This window comes from Xenopus tropicalis, chromosome 1, assembly GCF_000004195.4.
Source record: "Xenopus tropicalis strain Nigerian chromosome 1, UCB_Xtro_10.0, whole genome shotgun sequence".
Taxonomy (NCBI): Eukaryota; Metazoa; Chordata; class Amphibia; order Anura; family Pipidae; genus Xenopus; species Xenopus tropicalis.
In genome coordinates, this window is record NC_030677.2 from 55,256,181 (window position 1) to 55,276,434 (window position 20,254).

A 20,254-nucleotide genomic window follows, 5' to 3' on the forward strand; every position below is an offset into this window, starting at 1 on the left:
TGAATTATATGAATGTATACATATTAACCTCTTGTTTACTGTTTTAATGTTGCCCAAGTTGGCTCAGAACTGAAAAAGCTGATTAGGAAGTTGGGATGGACAAATCAGTGATAATTTGTAGTATTATAAATCCATGTAGGATTGCATGTACCCTTGTTTAATTTCCCATGTTGGAATTGCATTTCTATCCACCAGTTTTCCTCCAGGACTGAGAAAACAGCTACATAAGAACACTTTGATTTCCTGGCTTTGTTTCTCTAACCCAGTGCTAGACACTGTGCCTTGATCCTTTCCTCTGGTCAAGTGCAAATCAGACATACAGTATTATACATAAATAATGCACGCACTCTATATCCTGCTGTCCTATCCAGCCTGTTCATTTACAGTAGCTTACTATTTCATGCACGGCTATTCAGCCTATATGCAGTCTAGCTTAGGGCCCCTCTAGGAAATTCAGAAAGGATATGTACCCTCCAACCCTCCAGCTGTTGAACTAAAATCCTAGGAGGTGTCACCAACCGAAGCCTTTGGCTGGCAAGATTTTGTAGAGTTTTATAATTTATCCCTGATGCCAGGGGTCTCTCTATGCTAACTAGAGCTGGTCAGCTGCTAATAGTAGTAAGTAAACCTCCCAGCATTACCTGAAAGATGCTAATCCTGTACATGTTCCAGAGAACAAAACTGAAACAGGATCTCACCGCAAGATGTTTTTCTATAAATTGGTAAAAGGCACAGCACAAAAAAGAAAGGCACTGTATGAACTCATTCCCAGGGTCAAGGAATTTATTAGCAAACTAGTTGTTTACTATCAAATATGCAAAAGTTCCATTAAATATTTATTTACATATATACACAATTTTACAAACATTTAAATTATATTCTTATACAGTTTTCTGCACATGTAAATTCATTAGAAATTGCTTACACAGCTACTGCCAAGCTGTAGTTCTCTCTGGATGTTGCTGAAGTCCATTGCCCAGAATGCACAGCCAGCTCCCATGAGTTACAGTGACAGTGCAGGAGCTGGGGAATCCCTATTGTGCTCTCCCTATCTTGCACCGTGAGTTATGGGGTGCTACCCTGATGTGTGCATCTGTCCCTGAGTGAGCTAAATTTTAATTGGCTTAACTACATTCTGAAAAAACATAAGCACACCTGTCATTGGTGGCCCTCCATATGTTGATGAAATACAACTCCCAGCAACCCACCACCAACCCTTAACCGCTGAGAGTTGTAGTAGTTTACATTGTAAGAGCCTCTGGCTACCCATTACAGGCATAGTGGAATGTTCTAAGTTGTCGCTGGCCTGTTTGGACAAAGTATGCCTTCATCAGGTTTACCAATTATACATCTGAAGCAAGCTCTCCTACAGCCTTTAGCAGTGTATATCATAAAGTACCGCAGGCAGTGTGCGAAGTCTACAGGACATAATTATTAATGTAAAAAAGCACCATTTTTCCAATCCCTTACCAAAGTATTTAATCCTACACCTACTTTTACCTATTTATTGCTGAAAAACATGGTTATTCGCCATTATACAATATAAACAAGTAAAAAGTCTTCAGATCCCTTTTAGGTACATATTTCCATAATTCACACCTTAATAAATAGGTCCTGTAGATCTAGATGTCACATAGTACCATTTAATAGCAACAGACATTTTTAGCATTTGAAGTACAGCCAACCTGCGCCTCACCAGCTACGATTCCATGCCTCCTCTGCAAGCTGCAGTTTGCCACGAGCTGAGGAGTTAGACCATATAATGGCCATGCATTTGAAAGACATGAAAATACAAAATCCCAAATAGAGGATTAAGGGGTAACTATCAGGCAGGGGAAAATTGGCCTTGGTATCATATCCAAATAAACAGGATTTTCAGCCCATGCCCTTCCATCTATTACTGAGCTACCAGCCTCATTAGGATTTTTAGAGACGTAGTTTAAGAACTGGTGGAGGCACGAAGTGTGGAAATCCCTAATGCAACTCAGAGAAGTTATTTGAACCAAACGAAATGAGGTGGTATGTTCCATATTGTGAGCTGCCATCTGTTTGTCATCTACAGAACCATATTGTGGGTTCTTTTCCCAATATAGGCTATGAATAAATGATTATTAGTGTAAAGATTATTAGTGGGACACATTCATCCCCTGTACAAAAGAATTCTCCCCAGTGAAAAAACAGCTAATTGATTAAAACTGTAATGTTATATGAACACCACAAGCAGCAGTAGGCCACCTATGAACAGGAATAAAGAATTCAACCAGTGATTTCCTTCACCACCAATGATATATTTTTACGTTTTTGTTTTAGGTATATATAAAATTTGTACTTTTATCAGTATAGTTACATCTCTGATAAGGCATGATATGTAAAAGCTTTTGTAAACATCTGTGGCAATCGATTCCCCCTGCTCCCTGGCTGAAGCTGGATGTGCCAAATTATCCTTTTACTAAATGCACTGCTACAGAATAAATTGGGCACAGAATCTAATTACTCTACATGACCAGTGGGCCTCATTTTCTGATCAAAGAGAACAGGGGATGAGGAACAGCGAATGTTTTTCTCAAAGCTTATTATACAAGAGGACCCTAGCAGCAGTATTATCACATATAAACAAGAAAACCACAACAGAAAACACAAAACAGCTGAAGTGCTCTTAACAAAGAATCATACTTTAAATATGGAGTTGTAACACCTTTTGATATGCATTATAAATACATGGCACTTTTGTGTTGAGGAAAGCCGGCATCTCTCCACTGAATGCACTGTGAGTCATCCCCTATGCAGATTGTGTCTTCTTGTGCAATAAGAAGGCACACCTGTGCCGCTTATAGTTCTAGGGGTGCATCCATTAATATGCAGACTCCACCCAGCAGAGTCTTTCAAGATTAGTCCATGTCAACAGGACTGAAGACTCCAGTGACTGCAAGTGGCCAGCCAACCTTAATGTCAAGAGTCAAGCAGGATCTTCATGGGGTTAAAGGGTTTTATAAGCATCCTTTCCTCTTTCTGAATCTTCTCGAAATGTAAAAAAAAAAAAACAAACAAACAAAAAAAAAAAAAACACATATTGATGTATGTATCCGTGACAAACATGTGCTGCCCAAGAGCTGTAACAATCTTGCATCATAAACTCCTTCACGATGTTGAAACAGGAAAAAAAGGAAAACAAAAAATGTGCAGCACAATGGGTGCCTCCAGTATGGCTAGCTGCATATAATATACATGCAGCACGTCAAAAAAAAGGGACTGACAAATAAAAGTTCCCTTTCCTGTGCTCACCCAAATTGGGCTTGTCAAGAAAACAAAGTCATGCTGTTTAAATAACACTCACTTAAGTAAAGGTTTCAATATTTTGCCTAAAGTTGCCTTTCCAGTGTCTTTAAGCTTCATAGAGGACTTCTCCACAATACTTTTTTCTTTTTGATCACTTTCAGGTAGGGAGTCTCTGACTGGTTCAAACAGCCTTCCATTTGCTCTTAAGCTATTGGCCCTTTTGGGTGTATTCACAGTTCCATCATCTTTTGTGTTCCCATTTTTACTAAGGTCCGACTTTGTTTTTGACTGACGTAGAGAGCCAGATCTAGCCATGGTTGTTACTTTGGTTGGTGGAGCAGGGTCAGTTTTTGCACGTTTTGAAGAAGCTACAGTATTTCTTGCAAAGCTCGGTGTAGATGAAGATGATGATGGAGATTTCATGGGTAGTGCAGGGGGTACTTTACTTGCTTCTGTACTGCTGGAAAGTTTAGCAGTCGTACGACAAAGTTTTGTCTCTTCAGGCTTTGGTTTAGCAATATTGCGCACTGGTTTTGCTGCTGGCTTTTTCACAGAATTGTTCCTCTGGAGTTGATCCCTCTGAAACCTGGAACCACTTGATATGAAGCTGTCTCCTCTTTGTAGTTTGGGTTCCTCAGTCTTTGAAGAATTTTTTGGCAAGTTCTCACTCTTCCCCCTAAATGAATGTCTGAGGGTCTGCTTGCTGTCACTGCTATTTGAATCCCTCAGAGAGCTTCTCAGTTCTGTACGCTTTATACTGCCAGACCTATTGGATTTAGAAATTGGGACAACTTTTCTCATATTCTCATGCTCAGAATCATTCAGCATGCGCACTGGTTTTGTTGATACCGTGTTACTAGAGTTATTGATACTTGATTTGATAGTGCTAGGGAATCTCTCTTTTATGGAGCTAGTTTTTCTGAGATTATCTTTGTTTTTTAGTGTAGTTTCCTTAGTAAGACTGGCTTTTTTAGCATTATGGTCTGTGCTTTCAGGCTTGCCAGAGATAGGTATCTTTGCAACTGGATTTAATTTCTTCTTACCATCATTTGAATTAACTTTTTGTATTATTTCAATCTCTTCTGTCTCAGATAACAAATCAGTCCCACCAGTAGCGTCAAGCATTAAGGAGTTTTCAGTAGTATCTGCAACACAGAACTGTGGAGTGTGCTCAGTTATTTCAGCGGTACCTGTTCTTTCTGATATTGTGGTGCTTACATTTAGTAAGTCCTCACTCAGTTTTCTGTCCCCATATGAGTTGCTTATGGAGTCACTTGCTTTAGAATTTTCATTATTATTTTTACTTGGCGGGATTGTGTTGTCATCTGTAGAGCTAAATGAACACAAACTCAAGCCATCATTGGTTTCTTCTTCTGTGTTATATAGCTGTTCATAATTTTCACATACTGTTCCACTAAGGTCAAATTGCTGTAATTTTTTGACAAGTTCATGCTCCTCTACTGTTACCGCTAAAGGACTTACCGATGAATGCTGCTTCAGATCTATTCCATATTTGTGAAGTTCTGCTTTATTGTTATTACGGTCGGCTTTCTCCTGCTGTTGCTGAACACTGTTATTGGCAGTGTGTATACTCTGGTCATCTTCCAGACTAGTTATCACCAGAGAAGAAGATATTTGTTGTTGGGTGTCCCTAGTCTCATTTTTTAAGTGCAATATATTCAGGGAATGGTCTTTTTCTACTTTAGAATCTATCCATGCTACAGTTGGCCTTGGCTTGTGAGTGTGAGATCTGGGCAAGCTGTTGAACTTGCTAGTTGTTTCCTCTACCTGTGAAGCTCCTAAATACATCTGAAGTTCTCTGTCGGCTGCAACGCCCAAAGAGAGACGGGAACGCCTTGTGCTAGAGTTCCTGTTCAAGGAACTTTGGGGTCTTTGTTGCAGAAAATCTTCAAGTCCAGCTTTTGTCAAAATTTCCACATCATTTTCACTGCTGCTCCTTCCAAAGTTTGCATTTTCACTTGCAACCCAGGAACGTCGTTTCTGCTCCAGCTCATTCAGCTTCTTTTGCTTTCTGAGATCTTGAATTTCTCTCTCTCTGTTTTCCTAGGAGTAAATAAAGGTTATTCTATTAGACTATTACCTTGTTAGAAATACCCATGTACACTACCAGCAAGAAAACAGACCCATGTAAAAAAAATAAAAAGTGCACTCAGGCATTGTCTTAATGGAAAATAGCACCCATATTAGGGCCTTTAATTGCAACTGGTGGATACTACCAGGTTGTGTTTAATAATGCACATGTTTAAGCATATGTAATAACATTTAGTAAATATGTGGTTTTATGTCACTTGCACTTTAGGGGAGGGGATTGTGTATCCACCAGTTGCAATTAAAGGCCCTGATATTGGCACTATTTTTAATTAAGACTATGATAGAGTGCACTTTTTTAAACTGGTTTTGTTGTCTTGCTTGTAGTGGGCATTTGTGTGTTAACCCAATGTGCACTCCAATATGATAGAGTGCTAATAGTTATGACACTATTTGTGCCAATGGTGCATCAGTATATGGAGTGTAGTCCCTATAAGTTTTAATAGAAACGCCCATGTAGCATGTACAAACAATAAAATTAGCATATTTTCTGGACATTGCAGGAACGTCTATGTGTTAATCATACACCTCATCTTGTTTTTAAACTCTGTGCAGGCCTTCAGATGTAATTTTACCAATTAGATGTATATTCTCTAGAACCCCTTTTCCTTTCCTTGTGTCCACAAATGATGCCAGACAACAACTTCCACAATGAATCAACATTTGATGAGTAAAGGTTTCTGGGAGTTGTAGAACCAAAGTTAAGAAACTGGGCTCTATAAGTTGCAAAGACAAACTGATGGCTTTCATGCAAGCGTTCACTTTATTACAGTGGTGCAGGAATAAGGCCATGAATTTCTCTTAAGGAGAAAACTGTATAGGAACTCCAATTTAACAACAGCTGGATAAACAATGGGTAGTTGTCCATGCTGTAACAGAAAACCAATTTTAATATGTGGTCTTACCTTTACAGCTTTGTTGAACTTGTCACAGAAATCCCTAAATATCTGGAAGCATTCATCAAGTTTCATGGTTTCTTTGTCTTCACAGAAGAAATCAATAAGGGTGTGGCACTCTTTCTTTATCTCAGCCCTCAGTGACTCCAGGTCTTTCAGATCTTTTACAGCATCCTGAAAACCCAAGTACATCCCCTTAGGAAAACTATCATACATATGTCAAAATCTGATCAATTATATATGTATGGACCACCCCCATACTACATTGTTAAAAACATATTTGTTTACCTCACAACTAAAGAATTGTTCTATCTAAAGCGTTGCTGTCCAACTTAATACATGTAGTGGATAGATTAATTTATTTGAAGGTCAGAATAAACTAAAATGATGACGTCATACAGTGAAGTCTATGGAGCCTCTGAACAGACTTGGGCCTCCAGTTGGACAGCCCTGATTTAAGACAGCAAATGCATGGTGTTCAATTTAGACCACCAACTCCTGCCCTGGCCCTGACCACATCTACTAATGCACTTATTTACTTACCTTTAGGAAATCTTCCATTTGCTTATAAAGTTCAGGTTCCTTCTTGATTTGGTCTTTGATAGATTTTGTTTTGGTTGACAGTGATTTGAATTCTGCCTCCATATTATCAATGGATAATCTGCAAGGTGAAAAGAGCTAATAAGTAATCAGTTAGTAATGCTTGCAGACAACCACAACACCTGCAGCTCAAACACACTGTGCCTCCATGGCAAATTAAATGCACTGATAAGTTTGAGGGCAGTTAGCATAGTTATCATGGTATTTATTCCAACGGAAGCTGATTGCACCATACTAATGAGGGCAAACACGTAAGTAAAAGCCTCAAACCTTTCCCATGGGCAAAACAATTAAGGTTTAAAAGCAAAATGTACATAAATATTAAAGCAATGGTGCATTCAGTGTGCACATAACACTTATCCTCTTATAACTATAAAAGTTTGTGAGGTGTATTATTTTTTTTGCCTCGACAGAAGCATTTTATTGTGCCATTTTTATTAGGGAAAATTGAACTTCCATTTAGTAACTGCCACTCCCACCAATCTCCACAAATATAAAAAAGATAAAATATGCTCATCTCTTGGGACAAACAGCAGGAGTGTAACATAGGGGGATAAGTCTTAAATACATTGAGATAATGAAACGGAGAGCTACCTACAGATATAGATATAAAATTGATTGCACTTCTTTTAACATTTGGATCAGGAAATGAATGAAAAGCAAGCTTGTTTTGCCCTCATTTACATCAGAGATCTATCCAACACAAAACACTTGCATTGTAGAAGGAAATATCATACATATTTATGAATTCTAGGATTTAAAGACCTACTATTTTGCAGTTATTGCTTTAAACAAACCCAGTTATTAACATACCCTCTGCACTGCGATGTAAGAGGCCAATCTAATGGGAAGCATTGTGCTGACACAACTAGAGTTACAATGGCTGATGTGTAAGAGTGATTCTAACTGCTCCAGCTTTGACTTCCTCGGAGTTAGGGCACTCTGGCATGTTCAGAGTCTAAGTACAAGCTGGGCTTTTGTGCAAGGATCAATCATTTGACCCTTCCTGCTCTACCCAGAACCTGACTAAAAGTGGCACATTATATTCTCCTGCAGGGTTTAGCTTGGGGGAAAATGGAAAAAAAGGATTTTCATCTAAACATTTTAAAGGCACTGCACTGTAGTACAGGAAAACATGGGTGCTGACAATAGCCATTAATCTTCAAGGATCACAGCACCCCAAAGACAAATAGGTACAAATAACAAGAAGTTCCATTTCTAACTCAACTGTTTTTCCTTCAACTCCAAACTTCTGGCTAACAAGAAAGTAAAACACAGAAAGGGAAAAATTGTGCAGGCAGGGAAGGCAGCTGGTTATGATACAGCCGCAGTCCAACAGTAAACCTTCTCCATACACACTACTGCTCCCGTCTTACCAACACAATTTAGCCTGTTAAATCTAATAAGGGTGCCGTGTATGTTGCTTTATAGTTATTAAGGTCCCCATAGTACTGGCCATGTAATCTACTTGCTGAATTAGTACTAGTCGCAGGCTAGAAGTTAGTGAGGGCAGCATTTTGGCACACATATCTTGTACCGCCATCAGAAACTCTATAAGGCATGTATTACATTTGAAACCAGAATAAATGCCCTTTCAATTTATATCAGGCTTAAGTCAAAAGGCATGAGAAGCCAGGGACAAGATTAAGCAAACCAGCCTACGTCATCTCTGTACATTTTCTCATCGCTCTAAATAAAGGTACTCCCACAGAATACACTTTGTATTTAAACAGTAGGAGCTCTTCCAGCTATACACGATAATAAAGGTGGCTACATGTGACTATTATGCAATGCTGTGTATTTAGTGTTAACAGTTTATTCTGAAAACATTAACAAAGGGCATGTTGACAATTTAGCCACTGCCAAAAAGTAATTCTCTCTTTATAAAGAATGTAACTGGCAGTACAGCTGTGCATCAATAACATATTTATTAATAAAACTCCTTATAAAGAATGTTACCAATTGTACAACTGTACGTCAATAACATATTCATTACTACATCTCTTAATAAACAGTGTAACTGACAGTATAACTGTGCTTTAATCACAGAATTATTAACACATGTGGGCCTGAAGACTGGCATAGCTTATCATAGAGATGTGAATAACAGTGGTCATTAAATGTACAATGAAACAAGGAAAAAAGTATCCCCGATGGGAGTGTTGTAACAATTATCAGGGATCCAATTTCCACTTTTTTTTTCCTCACGACTTGCTAACGCTAGGCACTCTTTACCTGCAATGCAGCAAAGCTTTAGCCATCTGCAGACCCCTATGAGTGACTGCAGCTTCAAAGACTGCCATGAACAGTCCCATGAAGAATAGGGAAAATTCAGCCTCGGCAGACACTGAACGAGCCCTTAGTAAAGTAAGGGGATGTTAAAATAAAAAATGAAGACGAGTTAAAAAGTTGATATTTTATAACATACAAAAAGGTGAACAACCCCATTAAACTGGCAGTCTTCTAAGGGCTAAAAAGTTAACGGCAAAGCAACCTGCACAATTCTCAGGCCTACAGACATGAGTGAGGGTCAGTCTCTAACACATTACACAATGACTAGGAGATTGCAGTTACCTCGCTGCTTCACCAACGCTGGGCAACTTCTCAGAAAATGTAAGGAGTGAGACATCTTTCTTTTGGGCTTCCTATGCATAAAACAATGTAAAACACAAATAATTAAACGCCAAACGAATTAAAATCCATATGCATTCTTTAAAAAGACTGCTAAAAAAAAGACATTATGTACAAAATGCATATTCAGGCTAAGTACAGTTACTTACCAGCGCAACAAAATGTAGCAAATTCATCCCTGGTTTGTTTGCCTTTGTATCTGCTAGCCTTAGTAATGATGACAACTTAAAGCCAACTGCGTTTCCAGCGTAGCCCCCCTGCAATCAGCAGAAAAACCATCAGTGATTGGCAGGATAGTGGCGCAATGTCAGTGTCAGCCGAGGACATATGAAGTTAGAGAGAAGTGACATCACTTACCGCATTCATTATGTTTCCAGCCTGAAGTACCAAGAAGAGAATGGAGTGCAGCTGCTCACAGGACATCAGCTCTGAAAGAACAATTAAACGATTCAATAAAGGGAATTTATACAACATGCCATAGCTTAACCATACACTGCTAAATACAGCATCAGTTGCTAGGGGTTACAGGTAGCAGTTGAGGAAGGGGCTATATCCCCTAATTTCCCAGTATGTGTCCCACCTCCATGGTATGTGCAAAAGCTGCAGTTTCTGCATACAGTGTGCAAGGGCTAAATGGGCTTGAGTCATTTCAGGGGCAGAAGCTTATGGCTAATAATACCCATGCTGCTTTCATGCATTATACACAGAAACAGTTTAATAGTCTGCCTTTTTGCCATATTTAAATTCTAGACATTTGGGATATGCTAAAAATTGGGTTCTGTGTATCAAGTTACTGTATATGAGTGTTCAGTTGTAACACTGTAAAAACCATGCTAGACAATACATTTTGAATCTACAATCTAGGATATTGTATTCTAATAAGAAAACAACTTCCCAAAAACATCTGAAAATGAAAAAGGAAAGGTCCTTGTGATTTGCATAGATAGGTTTGGGGTGTAATTATTTGGTGTATCTATTCATGTTTCGTGTTTTAAAGGGTTGTTCACATTTAAGTTAACTTTTAGTATGATGTAGAGTATGATATAGTAAATTTAAATTGCAATTGTAGCCTCACAGAGCAATAGTGTCCTGGCTGCTGAGGTCAGTGACCCCCATTTAAAAAGTTGGAGAGAGTTAGAAAAGGAAGGCAAATAATTAGAAAACTATAAAAAAATACATAATGAAAAACAAATGAAACATTGCTTAGAATCAGCCATTCTATAACATACTAAAAGTTAATTTATAGGTGAACTGCCCCATTAATGAGAGGCTTTCCCTACAGCAGCCTTTATTGGATACAGCAGAATAGCATCTTTTATATAATACTGAACACAACTCCTCAAAAGAGAGCACAAGTTCAAATGTTTTACCGAATATTTTTAGAAAAATTGATATAAACCTCCCTTATAATGTGCTGTATTTTAATAGAAATAATGACTTTTTTTTATTTTGCACCAGTGGAAATAGCCTTCCTTTTATTTATTACTGCCATTTAATGCTGTTTTCCGAAAATCCTTCAATAGGGGACAAGAAGTAAAACATCAAAATGTAATTCCCCAGTAACAATGCTGCCCCCCCCAAAAAAAATATAACCCTGCCTACTCTCAAATAGGACAACTTGTATATGGTTTTATTCTAGCAGAGGGATAAGCTGCCAACTATTACAAATCTATTTGTTTAGGAATACTGGAAGATACTCTTTAATCACATGGGAAATGTCTTAGTTACCCTGTAGGATGGGGCTGCGGTTCTGCTATACAAAGCTTTAAAATGATAGCTCCAGCTCATACCAGGTGCCATTATAAAGTAAAGTGGAGTAAGGAGTTTTATATTCCAAGCTTATTCTGCCAATAAATATATTGTTTATCAAAGGTAAACAGGAAGCAGGCATGGTGGCAAAAGTAGAGGTATGTTTCCCCAATAAATGTCAGGCATAGAGACATCTTTGAGTGATCTCTGCTTAAGCATATCCATAACCGACACATTAAGCTTGTACTTGTATTGCAAGCACCAGCAGATAAGCCAAAATATTACTCATAAAGGGGAAGCCAGCAATTAGAGATTAACAAAACCACAGAGATTTCACAATACCCCTGCCACTAGGTCATGCCATGGCAATGTGCCAGGATCTATCTATGACTAACATTGCCATATGAGTGAAGTAAATCCACATTTCCACTTTTCCTTAAAAGTAAGGGTATTGTAGAAAAGTAGTTTCTGCTGTTAATTTACCATTTTTTCAGTTCCCTTTTTATTTTCTCTCCAAAGCCTTTACTGCCATAGGCGTAGCGCACATGACCTATATTTGATGTTCCTTGATGAGCAAACACATAGTCAAACAAAATGTAGGGCAAGCCTGAACACTAATTACATTCCCTTACTTATATAAACCCATAATCCTTTGCATAGCATGTAGGGAATATGTCACCAAAGAGGGTTTCCACACAAAGAAGGAAATATTAATAAGTTGTTTTAAATTTTAACTTGCAGGCTACATTCTAGGCCACTGCAACTCTTTGGCTGTGGGATAGTACTTATGGTGGGGGTTGGTCCCAGACTTATGTGTTTTTATATCCAAGTCTATTTCCACACTGACAAGGCACAGAGTAAGGCATTCACAATCCAGTTCCTAGTAGGATTTCAAGCTTTTATTCAACAAACCCATATAAAGTTCCTATTGAGGTGTTAGACTGTTTTTTAAAAATAAATGAGCACTGATATATTTCTAGAAGAAAAAAAAGAAGGAAAATAAGCAGAAAATGCAGCTAGAGGCAAAGACCAATTAGCCTAATATGACCAATGTCTGAGAAATAAGGCAAGTGAACAGAGAACTCATGCATGCACAAAGTGAAAGGGAATTGCTAGGAGACTGCCTGACAGACACACTTACTGGGACACGTACTATACCAATATTCTCCCTTCTTTGCACAGGTATGTATATATTCAGTTGTACTAGGTGGCTCATAGTGCACAAATCTGTGGGAAGGTAGAGCATGTGTGCCACCATCAGATCCAAGCAAAACAGAAGAGAAGGTGCTGCAGAAAACTCTTTGGGCTCTTGGCTGGGTCTAACACTAAACAGTTAGGCAGGAGGCCCAACATAAAAATTACATAAAAAGATAACTTTCTACTCTAGTTTCTCTCTTTGCTGGATTTCATACACACACAGAAAAAAAACTATATCCCAAACTATAGCCTAACAATTATGCATATATATCTAACCTGTATTCTTTAAGCAATTGTTTCTTTAATGCCCTGACTCCCCCAGTGTAGAGACAACATTGTATTAAAGAATAATAACAATAATTATGCATAACAAAGTCATTTAGTAAACACAGCTCATAACAAGCAATGTGGCAACTTGGCAACAAAGGAGCTTTCCCTTAGCCCAGATGATTAGCAGGGAGCTGTGGCACTCCCCTGAGACCAAACATATCCTTTCCTGAATCGGCCTGACAGCAAACACCCAAAGAAATAAATAAAATATAAGGGTGGATGAGTTTAGTCACTATGTAGTACATTCATTAACACATTGTATGCACTGTATGTGAACACGTAAATGAAGAGTTAAATCTTCAGTTTCATACATTGCTGCAAACATAACCTCATGTAAAGAGTTTATTGTGGTCAGCAATATAACCGACAAGGCATTAGGTTTCTACATAACTCATCTAGTTACCTTTTGTAGCAACCCTGATGACCGTCATATCATTTTTTAATGCAGAGTGGCAAGAGCCAAACTCTTTTCTCAGCACCATTGCTTCAATCCGCAAAGAATAGCTGCAATAAAAGATGATAAAAAAAAAGCAAAAGTAGAATTTAGTGCAGCAATAAAACAGGCTCTCAGAAACAAACTGCATATAGCTTATGTATCCTTACTGCATTTACCAGCACTTCAGCAATGTTAAAAAGAATGTAAAGCATCCCCTCTTTCAAATTAGTCTTTGGGGGGCTGTTCCAGGCACCAGCCCGATGTACCATAACAGGTCAGTAGAGACTTATACATACATCTATATACGTGAAGTTTTATTTGAACAGGGGCAGTATTTCATAGTATTTTTTTTAATGAATGCCCAGTAAAGATAAATTAGATTTCCTACTATGGTACATAGTAGAGCTTTGAATCTAAAGGAGGAGGATAGAAGAGTCTAGGAAGATATAGCATGCCCAGGTGTGCCTTTGATGAGCAATGCAGTGGGGGACCATTTAGGTAAAAAAAATAATAATCCGATCGTTTGGCCCTGGGGCCAGACGATCGGATTATGTGGGCGGCAATGGGGCAGTCGGATCGGGGACCGCATCAACGAGCCGATGCGGTCCCCGATCCGACCAGATTTTCTAACCTGGCCGATCGAGATCTGGCCAATTTCAGGCCAGATATCGGTCGGCCAGGCCGCTCTGCTCTCCCCATACACGGGCCGATTAGCTGCCGAATCGGTCCAAGTCACGGCAACTCATATATTTTGCATGAAAATTGGCGCGCTTGGGAGTTTCTTAAAAGTTGCAGCGACTAAGTGCCCCGTCTGTCTTCATCCTATGAGTTAAACATATATAAACATGCATCTGTACTTACTTTGGCACCTGAATCAGCAGGTACATAAAGGTATCAGCCAGAGACAGCTTGGCTACTTCCCCACTAAATGCTTTTAGCTTCTTTATCTTAAATAAAAAAAGAAAAAAAACAGGTGAGATACGGCTGTCTGAGCCAATTTTCTCATCACTAAATCCTCATGTACGAACACCATTGTAGATATGAGGTAACTTGGCATGGAACGGCAAGATCAGACAATAGGGAAACGACAAGTAGCTGATGTGTGCACATTAATGCTATCTATTCCTCAGTTAATTGCTGAGGGTTTATTCAGAAGAAATTAGATACCTCAATACTGTCTGACATAATAGACGTACACTCCCAAAATGTGCCCCACAGTAATCCAATTACAATTGTTTTCACAGCTTCCTTTTTCATTTTTCCAAGATATTTATTAGCTTTCGGAGTTATTTGTAACCACAGTTTTACTACTTTGTTACATGTCAAGACAAGGTAACATTTAAAAAGGATTCTTTCTTATATGAACATACACTGCCTTACTGACGTAATGGCCTCAAAGTACTTTAGTAATAAAATCCATTTCATGGTGCCTTCATTTTATTATACCATACTTGGGTTTGCAGTACAAATTACTTAACAGATTAACACATCTAAACTGGAGGACATGATATATTAGGCACGTGAAGATACATATAGCTTGAGTTCTAGCCGAAGGGGGTGCATTTATAAGTGCCCAAACAACATGGGGTTTGAACATAGCAGAATGCTATGTACAACAATACATATTATGTGCAGGTTCAAACATCTATAAATTAAAACATTATTTTTTAAATAGATAGAATTTTTGGCCAAACAGTCTAGATATTCAAGGAGCATCATCATTTGAGTTCCTAAGAGGTTCAAGCTAAGTTCCACTTTGCAATTGTAGAACTAAAGGAGGTAACAAATTATATATAAGAAAAGCTTTTTGGAGCATTCTGAACAAATTGCTTGGAGAGGGGGTTCTAGATGAGCGCCACTAGTGCATTGCTTCAGGATATGGCATGTTTTCTTTGTAGTGGCTGCATTCCACCATAAGGTATCATTTATCCACAGGCTCTAATATAGCACACCTGTAACATCAATCTGCTAAGCATGCACTTTTGGCAAGTCATACGTGCTCAACATATTTATTGCTTTTAATCTAAATGGAAAAAACTGGGTGGATGTTCCAATATATCATGTTTCCATAAATCAAATTTCTTGTACACAGAGGAACACAGGCTTGTCTATAAAGAGACAACAGAATAAGCTTCAGGGCAAGACACTTACAAGCACAGCATCGAAGTGGTTTGGGAGGCCTGAATAATGGTCAACAGTGCTAATACTTTCCCTGAAGTAACTATAGAACTATGTTTATGGGCCAGAATATAACAATATAATGAAATTTTGATATCATACAAAGAAGTCAATGGGGCCCTTGAGCAGATGGGGGCTGTAAAAAAAAAACTCTTGTGAAAAAAAAAAAAAAGAGCAGTAAAATGAGAACTGAGAACAAATGATAATAATATAAAATTTACAGTATCTATCAGGATAGCTTTACTAAAGGCAATTTTTCCATTAACTACTCCCAACAATGGCAAAGCAGTAACCATTGACTTAAACATTCATGGGTAAATAATAAAGCTGTTTACTAAAAGCCTATACTGGACACCACCTGTTTTCCTTGGTATAGCCACAGTAGTGTTCAGTCTCCAGGTCTCTTGCTTTTAACTCGAATGACTCACCAGCAAAACACAGTTTTTATGTACCTTTATGCGATTTGGAATATTTATATTGCTTGGGTTACGAAGAACTTAACTTCAAAATGGTAAAAGAACCATGACTAATAAAGGTCCCCATACATGGTAAGATCCGCTCGCTTGGCGAGATCGCCAAGCAAACGGATCTTCCCCCGATATCCCCACCTACGGGTGGGCGATATCGGGAAGCTTGAAGTTAAAAAAAATAAATAATCCGATCGTTTGGCCCTGGGGCCAAACGACCGGATTATGTAGGCGGCAAGATTTTAAAGAATACATTTAAGAAAAAATGTCTCTTGCAAAAGCAGAAGAAACAAACACTAGGCCTCATCAGAGAGGAGAAATTTATATCAGGATCAAAGCACCAATTCTAGGGAAAACATGAATACAAGCACTTTAGAAATCTCTGAGGTTTCTTATTGGTGTTTTAAGGGGGAGGGCGTAGGTATTACACATGTACGACGCTGACCTTTTTTTGCCAGGAAGCAATCTGTCATCGTGTAAAGATGTAAGGAGTAAATGCAGAACTTCTGGTTATGAATATAAATAAGTGCAGGCACACCCTCCATTTTATCAGTGTTTAGTAGAGCAGGGCTGTCCATCCAATGTAACCACACAGGTACCCCAGCTGATCATCAGAGGTACAAAACTAGATTTAACTAAGATTGCAGGCTTCTGTGTGTAGTCACACAGCAATAGGTCAAGCTTATGAACGATAGATGCCTTGTTGTTAAGGCTATGGTTCAAATGAGAACCAATATTAAAATATGCAGAATAGTTTTCAAACCGACTATTTCTTTAAAGTTATACATTCTGCTGCATAATGCCTGTGATTCGCTGTGTATTTCAAACTATTGTTTGCGGCGCCTGAAAGGCAATTAATCTTGTTTAAGGCAGGAAGGGTGAGAACAGCTCATGGAAACAGTCAGAGTAAGATTGTGTGACTGAGCAGGATATGTTTTTTCCATATAGAACCCATATCGATTATGTGGACGTTTTCTATTCACAGCTTTAAAAAATAAACTGTAAATACACCAAAACATGGCTTAGAAAAACCTAAGAAAGGTAAGATGACAACTATATTGATGCAGTCAGCAAGCAAATCACTCTGTCTCAGAACTGTTAAGTTGGTGGTGTTTATTTGAAACATTACCTGCTGGGGCAGTACACAAAAGAAGTCAGTTGTCATCTAAGAAGTACAAACTACTCAGGACTGAAGTAATTAGCAGGATTTGCATACAGGCTCTTCACCTACTGTTCAATACACCTATTTTTTTCATGTGCCTAGCTTTGGGCTGCCAACTGCAAGAAGTCAATCTGCACTTGATGTGCACTGAAGCACACACAGCTACACTCTGCAGTAAACATATGGAAACTCTCCTGTATACAGATGCCTGGCTTTCCCACAAACATAGAACATTAAGTCAACAAGTGTCAGGAATCTCCTACCTCTTCTGATTCTGGAGACAACTTTAGAAGCTCTTGAAGAGGCTCAGGTCCATACAAATCACATCTGCCTTCACGAATGTCTCCTATAATTTCCTCAGTTGACCTGTTCAATAAAGTTGTAAACATGTTTTATGAAATAATAATAAAAAATGAAAAAAGACAAATAAATGTACAGCATTAAAAAAAATTGTGGAACTCTGGACAATAAAGATAATGGCATATATGCTGTTCTTATGTCTCGGTGTTTTAAAGTGGGGGGTAAAAGCAACAAGCAATGCTAGAAAATTCCATTGTACTGAAACTGAATTACATGAAAACACAGATATGCTCAGTTTGCCAGAGATTCTTTCTGTAAGGTGAACACACAGGCATTTTCAGCCTTGAATCTTTAGTACACCAAACAGGTCGTTCTCCTTTCATGCCATAAACTGTAAGTGATTTTACTTTTAAGCAATCTCTCTGGGCACTGTAACAGAGCAGGTAATGCTCACACAATAGTTTATTATTGTGTATTAGCTCTCTAGTGGGAAGCAACTCAACACAATAACTATGATGGACAGCAATGGGTAGGGCCGCAATAGCTGCAGACCAGTGAAAACATTAGTATGGTGCCTATTAATAGAAAGCAAACGGTTTTGATCTTCAATAGCCCCTATCACTGATGGACTGGCCAGGAAATACGAGTGGTTAAAAAAAAAAAAAAAAAAATCACAGGATTTTATATATTAACTCAACTTGCTTACTTTTTGAACTGTTTCAAAAATATCCCAATATTCATGCTCCTTTTTGAATCCAAAAGAGAGACCTATAGAAAAGACAGACATGTTATTTTGTAGCAAAAAGATGAGTTTTATTACCTGGATTAAGACCTACAAATATAGAATTTCATTTAGAGTTTATCTGTGTAGTTTATTCTGTGCAACTGCATTTGCTACCGAATCCAGTCAGTTTTGTGAAAGAGTAACTCCAAAGCAAACTCTACACAATGCAGGGTATATAAGAAATATAATATACAACAAATTTCCAGAAATTGCTTGAAAAAGAGAAAAATTTACACTATTACTGCTTGTATAGCAGTTACATAATGTTCTGTTTAAAGTCTCTGTGTCAGACATATGAATTAGTTATAGGTGTGAGTAGCCTCCATTCTCAAATGAAAGAAATAGGATACAGGAAGAGACAAGCACACACAATGAGTTAAAACTCTAGGATTAAAGCTCACTCATGGAAATGAACTTTCAGGTCACAATATATTTTGTTATACAGATATGGGATCTACTTTCTGGAATGCTTGGTACCTGGGGTTTTACAGATAATCTTTACTATTTAGATCACTATACCTTAAGTCTGCTAACCATCATTTAAACACTACATAAACCCAATAGGATTGTTTTGCCACCAACATGGATCCATGCAGTTTACTTACCATTAAATACAAGGTCATTTTTAATTATTACAAAGAAAATGTAAATCATTTCTAAAAATGAGAATTATTTCCTTTAAATGGACTATGTGGGAAATGCCCTTTCTGTATAATAGAATTCTGGATGTGGGATTCCTTACTTGTATTTCACAGAAAGAAACCATAAGAAAAAATGAAGCCCTGGAAGCCTTGTCTGACATTGGACAGACAATTTCTATCACATTAAACACTTTTCTGTATTTAGGCAGGTAAGCATCCAGGGACATTCAATATGGCCACACAGTGCATAAGTACAGTGCTATTAAACATTTTATCCCTAGCCTTAGATTATGTCCATGTTGATTGCATATATGGATACCCAGATTATACCAGTCCTATCATTAAGCTCAGGTGCCAAAACATTTCCAAGCACCCAAGTAACTGAGCAGCACCTTGTAGTAATGATACATCCACTTGCCTCCATCGTGTGCTCATTAACGTTACTGGCTTAATTTTAAATACTAACACATCAACTCTCCCCAAGGCCCACAACAATCTTAAAAACATGATTTATATTTATTTAATGCTTTATTTTCTAATTTTTTTTTGTTTAAGAATATATAAATTCTCACTTATTAGCTAGTGTAAATAAATGTCAGAATTTCAGGCAAGAAATTAATATAAAGACCCATATGATGTTTACAAATAACACTTTGGCTCATTTTGGGTGAATGCCTACAGAATGCATGTCCAATTTAAAATGCAGAAGGACATTACATTCAAACAGTTAAAAAGCCATCAAAGTCAAGATAAGCTTTGAAGAAATATTTTCCAAAAGAATCCATGGCTATTTTTGCTAGTTGTCCTTTATATGGTTCTCCGCCCTGTCTATACAGTCCACAGACAATGTGTGAAACAAGCACCACTGTGAAAGTAAGAGGATTCATGTGTACAATTGTAATGACACTTCTGCAAGTGATTTGTTTTAATAATCATAACCATAGAAAATCAAAGCGCTCCGAGCAAAACATCACACAATGACTGACGTTAGATAGCACCCCACCCACATTATCTTCTTCCTGCTCTGATGTCAGTTTCCAGTTTGCCGACTATGCAGCGTTCTCAGCCTTATCTAATATACTCAACTGCAGCTCACTAGATTTAGTAACGGGGAAGAGTTCACAAAGCATCACAGACAATGGGAGTAAATATGCAAAAGGAATCAATAAGCATGTCAGCATCACTATAAACGAACATAAAATACAGAAGTGAAAGGTTTAGGTTTTAATAACCTGTAAATCCACAAAAGCAAAGAAATGAATAAATCCAATGTTACTAATCTCCAGTGAGAGCGTCACTCAATGGGAATCGTGGGGTTATGGTGCAGATGTGCATGGGCTGTAAAGCACTGGCACTATATAAGGGATTAATAACAATAAAACAGAATTTACTGTCCACACATTGATTTCTGTATCTTCAGATGATAAGGTAGCTAAAGAGCATGATGGTAGAGAGAAATACAGCAATTATCACTGTATTATCAACTGCTGCAGTTTTA

At 38.0% G+C, this 20,254-nt stretch overlaps 1 protein-coding gene across 1 annotated transcript in view; it reads right to left on the reverse strand.

Annotated features, from left to right (window-relative positions):
• Positions 1 to 765: 765 nt before the first annotated feature.
• Positions 766 to 20,254, reverse strand: part of fhdc1 (FH2 domain containing 1) — a 33,893-nt gene continuing 14,404 nt past the window's right edge. Inside the window, exons 3-12 of the mRNA XM_002933493.5 lie at positions 18,038 to 18,099; positions 17,295 to 17,397; positions 14,086 to 14,171; positions 13,192 to 13,292; positions 9,870 to 9,940; positions 9,662 to 9,769; positions 9,456 to 9,526; positions 6,825 to 6,942; positions 6,291 to 6,455; positions 766 to 5,340 (exon numbers count right to left, since the gene is read on the reverse strand). Of these exons, the coding sequence (XP_002933539.2) occupies positions 3,331 to 5,340; positions 6,291 to 6,455; positions 6,825 to 6,942; positions 9,456 to 9,526; positions 9,662 to 9,769; positions 9,870 to 9,940; positions 13,192 to 13,292; positions 14,086 to 14,171; positions 17,295 to 17,397; positions 18,038 to 18,099 (2,895 nt within the window). The 3' untranslated portion in view covers positions 766 to 3,330. The remainder of the gene's footprint in view (positions 5,341 to 6,290; positions 6,456 to 6,824; positions 6,943 to 9,455; positions 9,527 to 9,661; positions 9,770 to 9,869; positions 9,941 to 13,191; positions 13,293 to 14,085; positions 14,172 to 17,294; positions 17,398 to 18,037; positions 18,100 to 20,254) is intronic.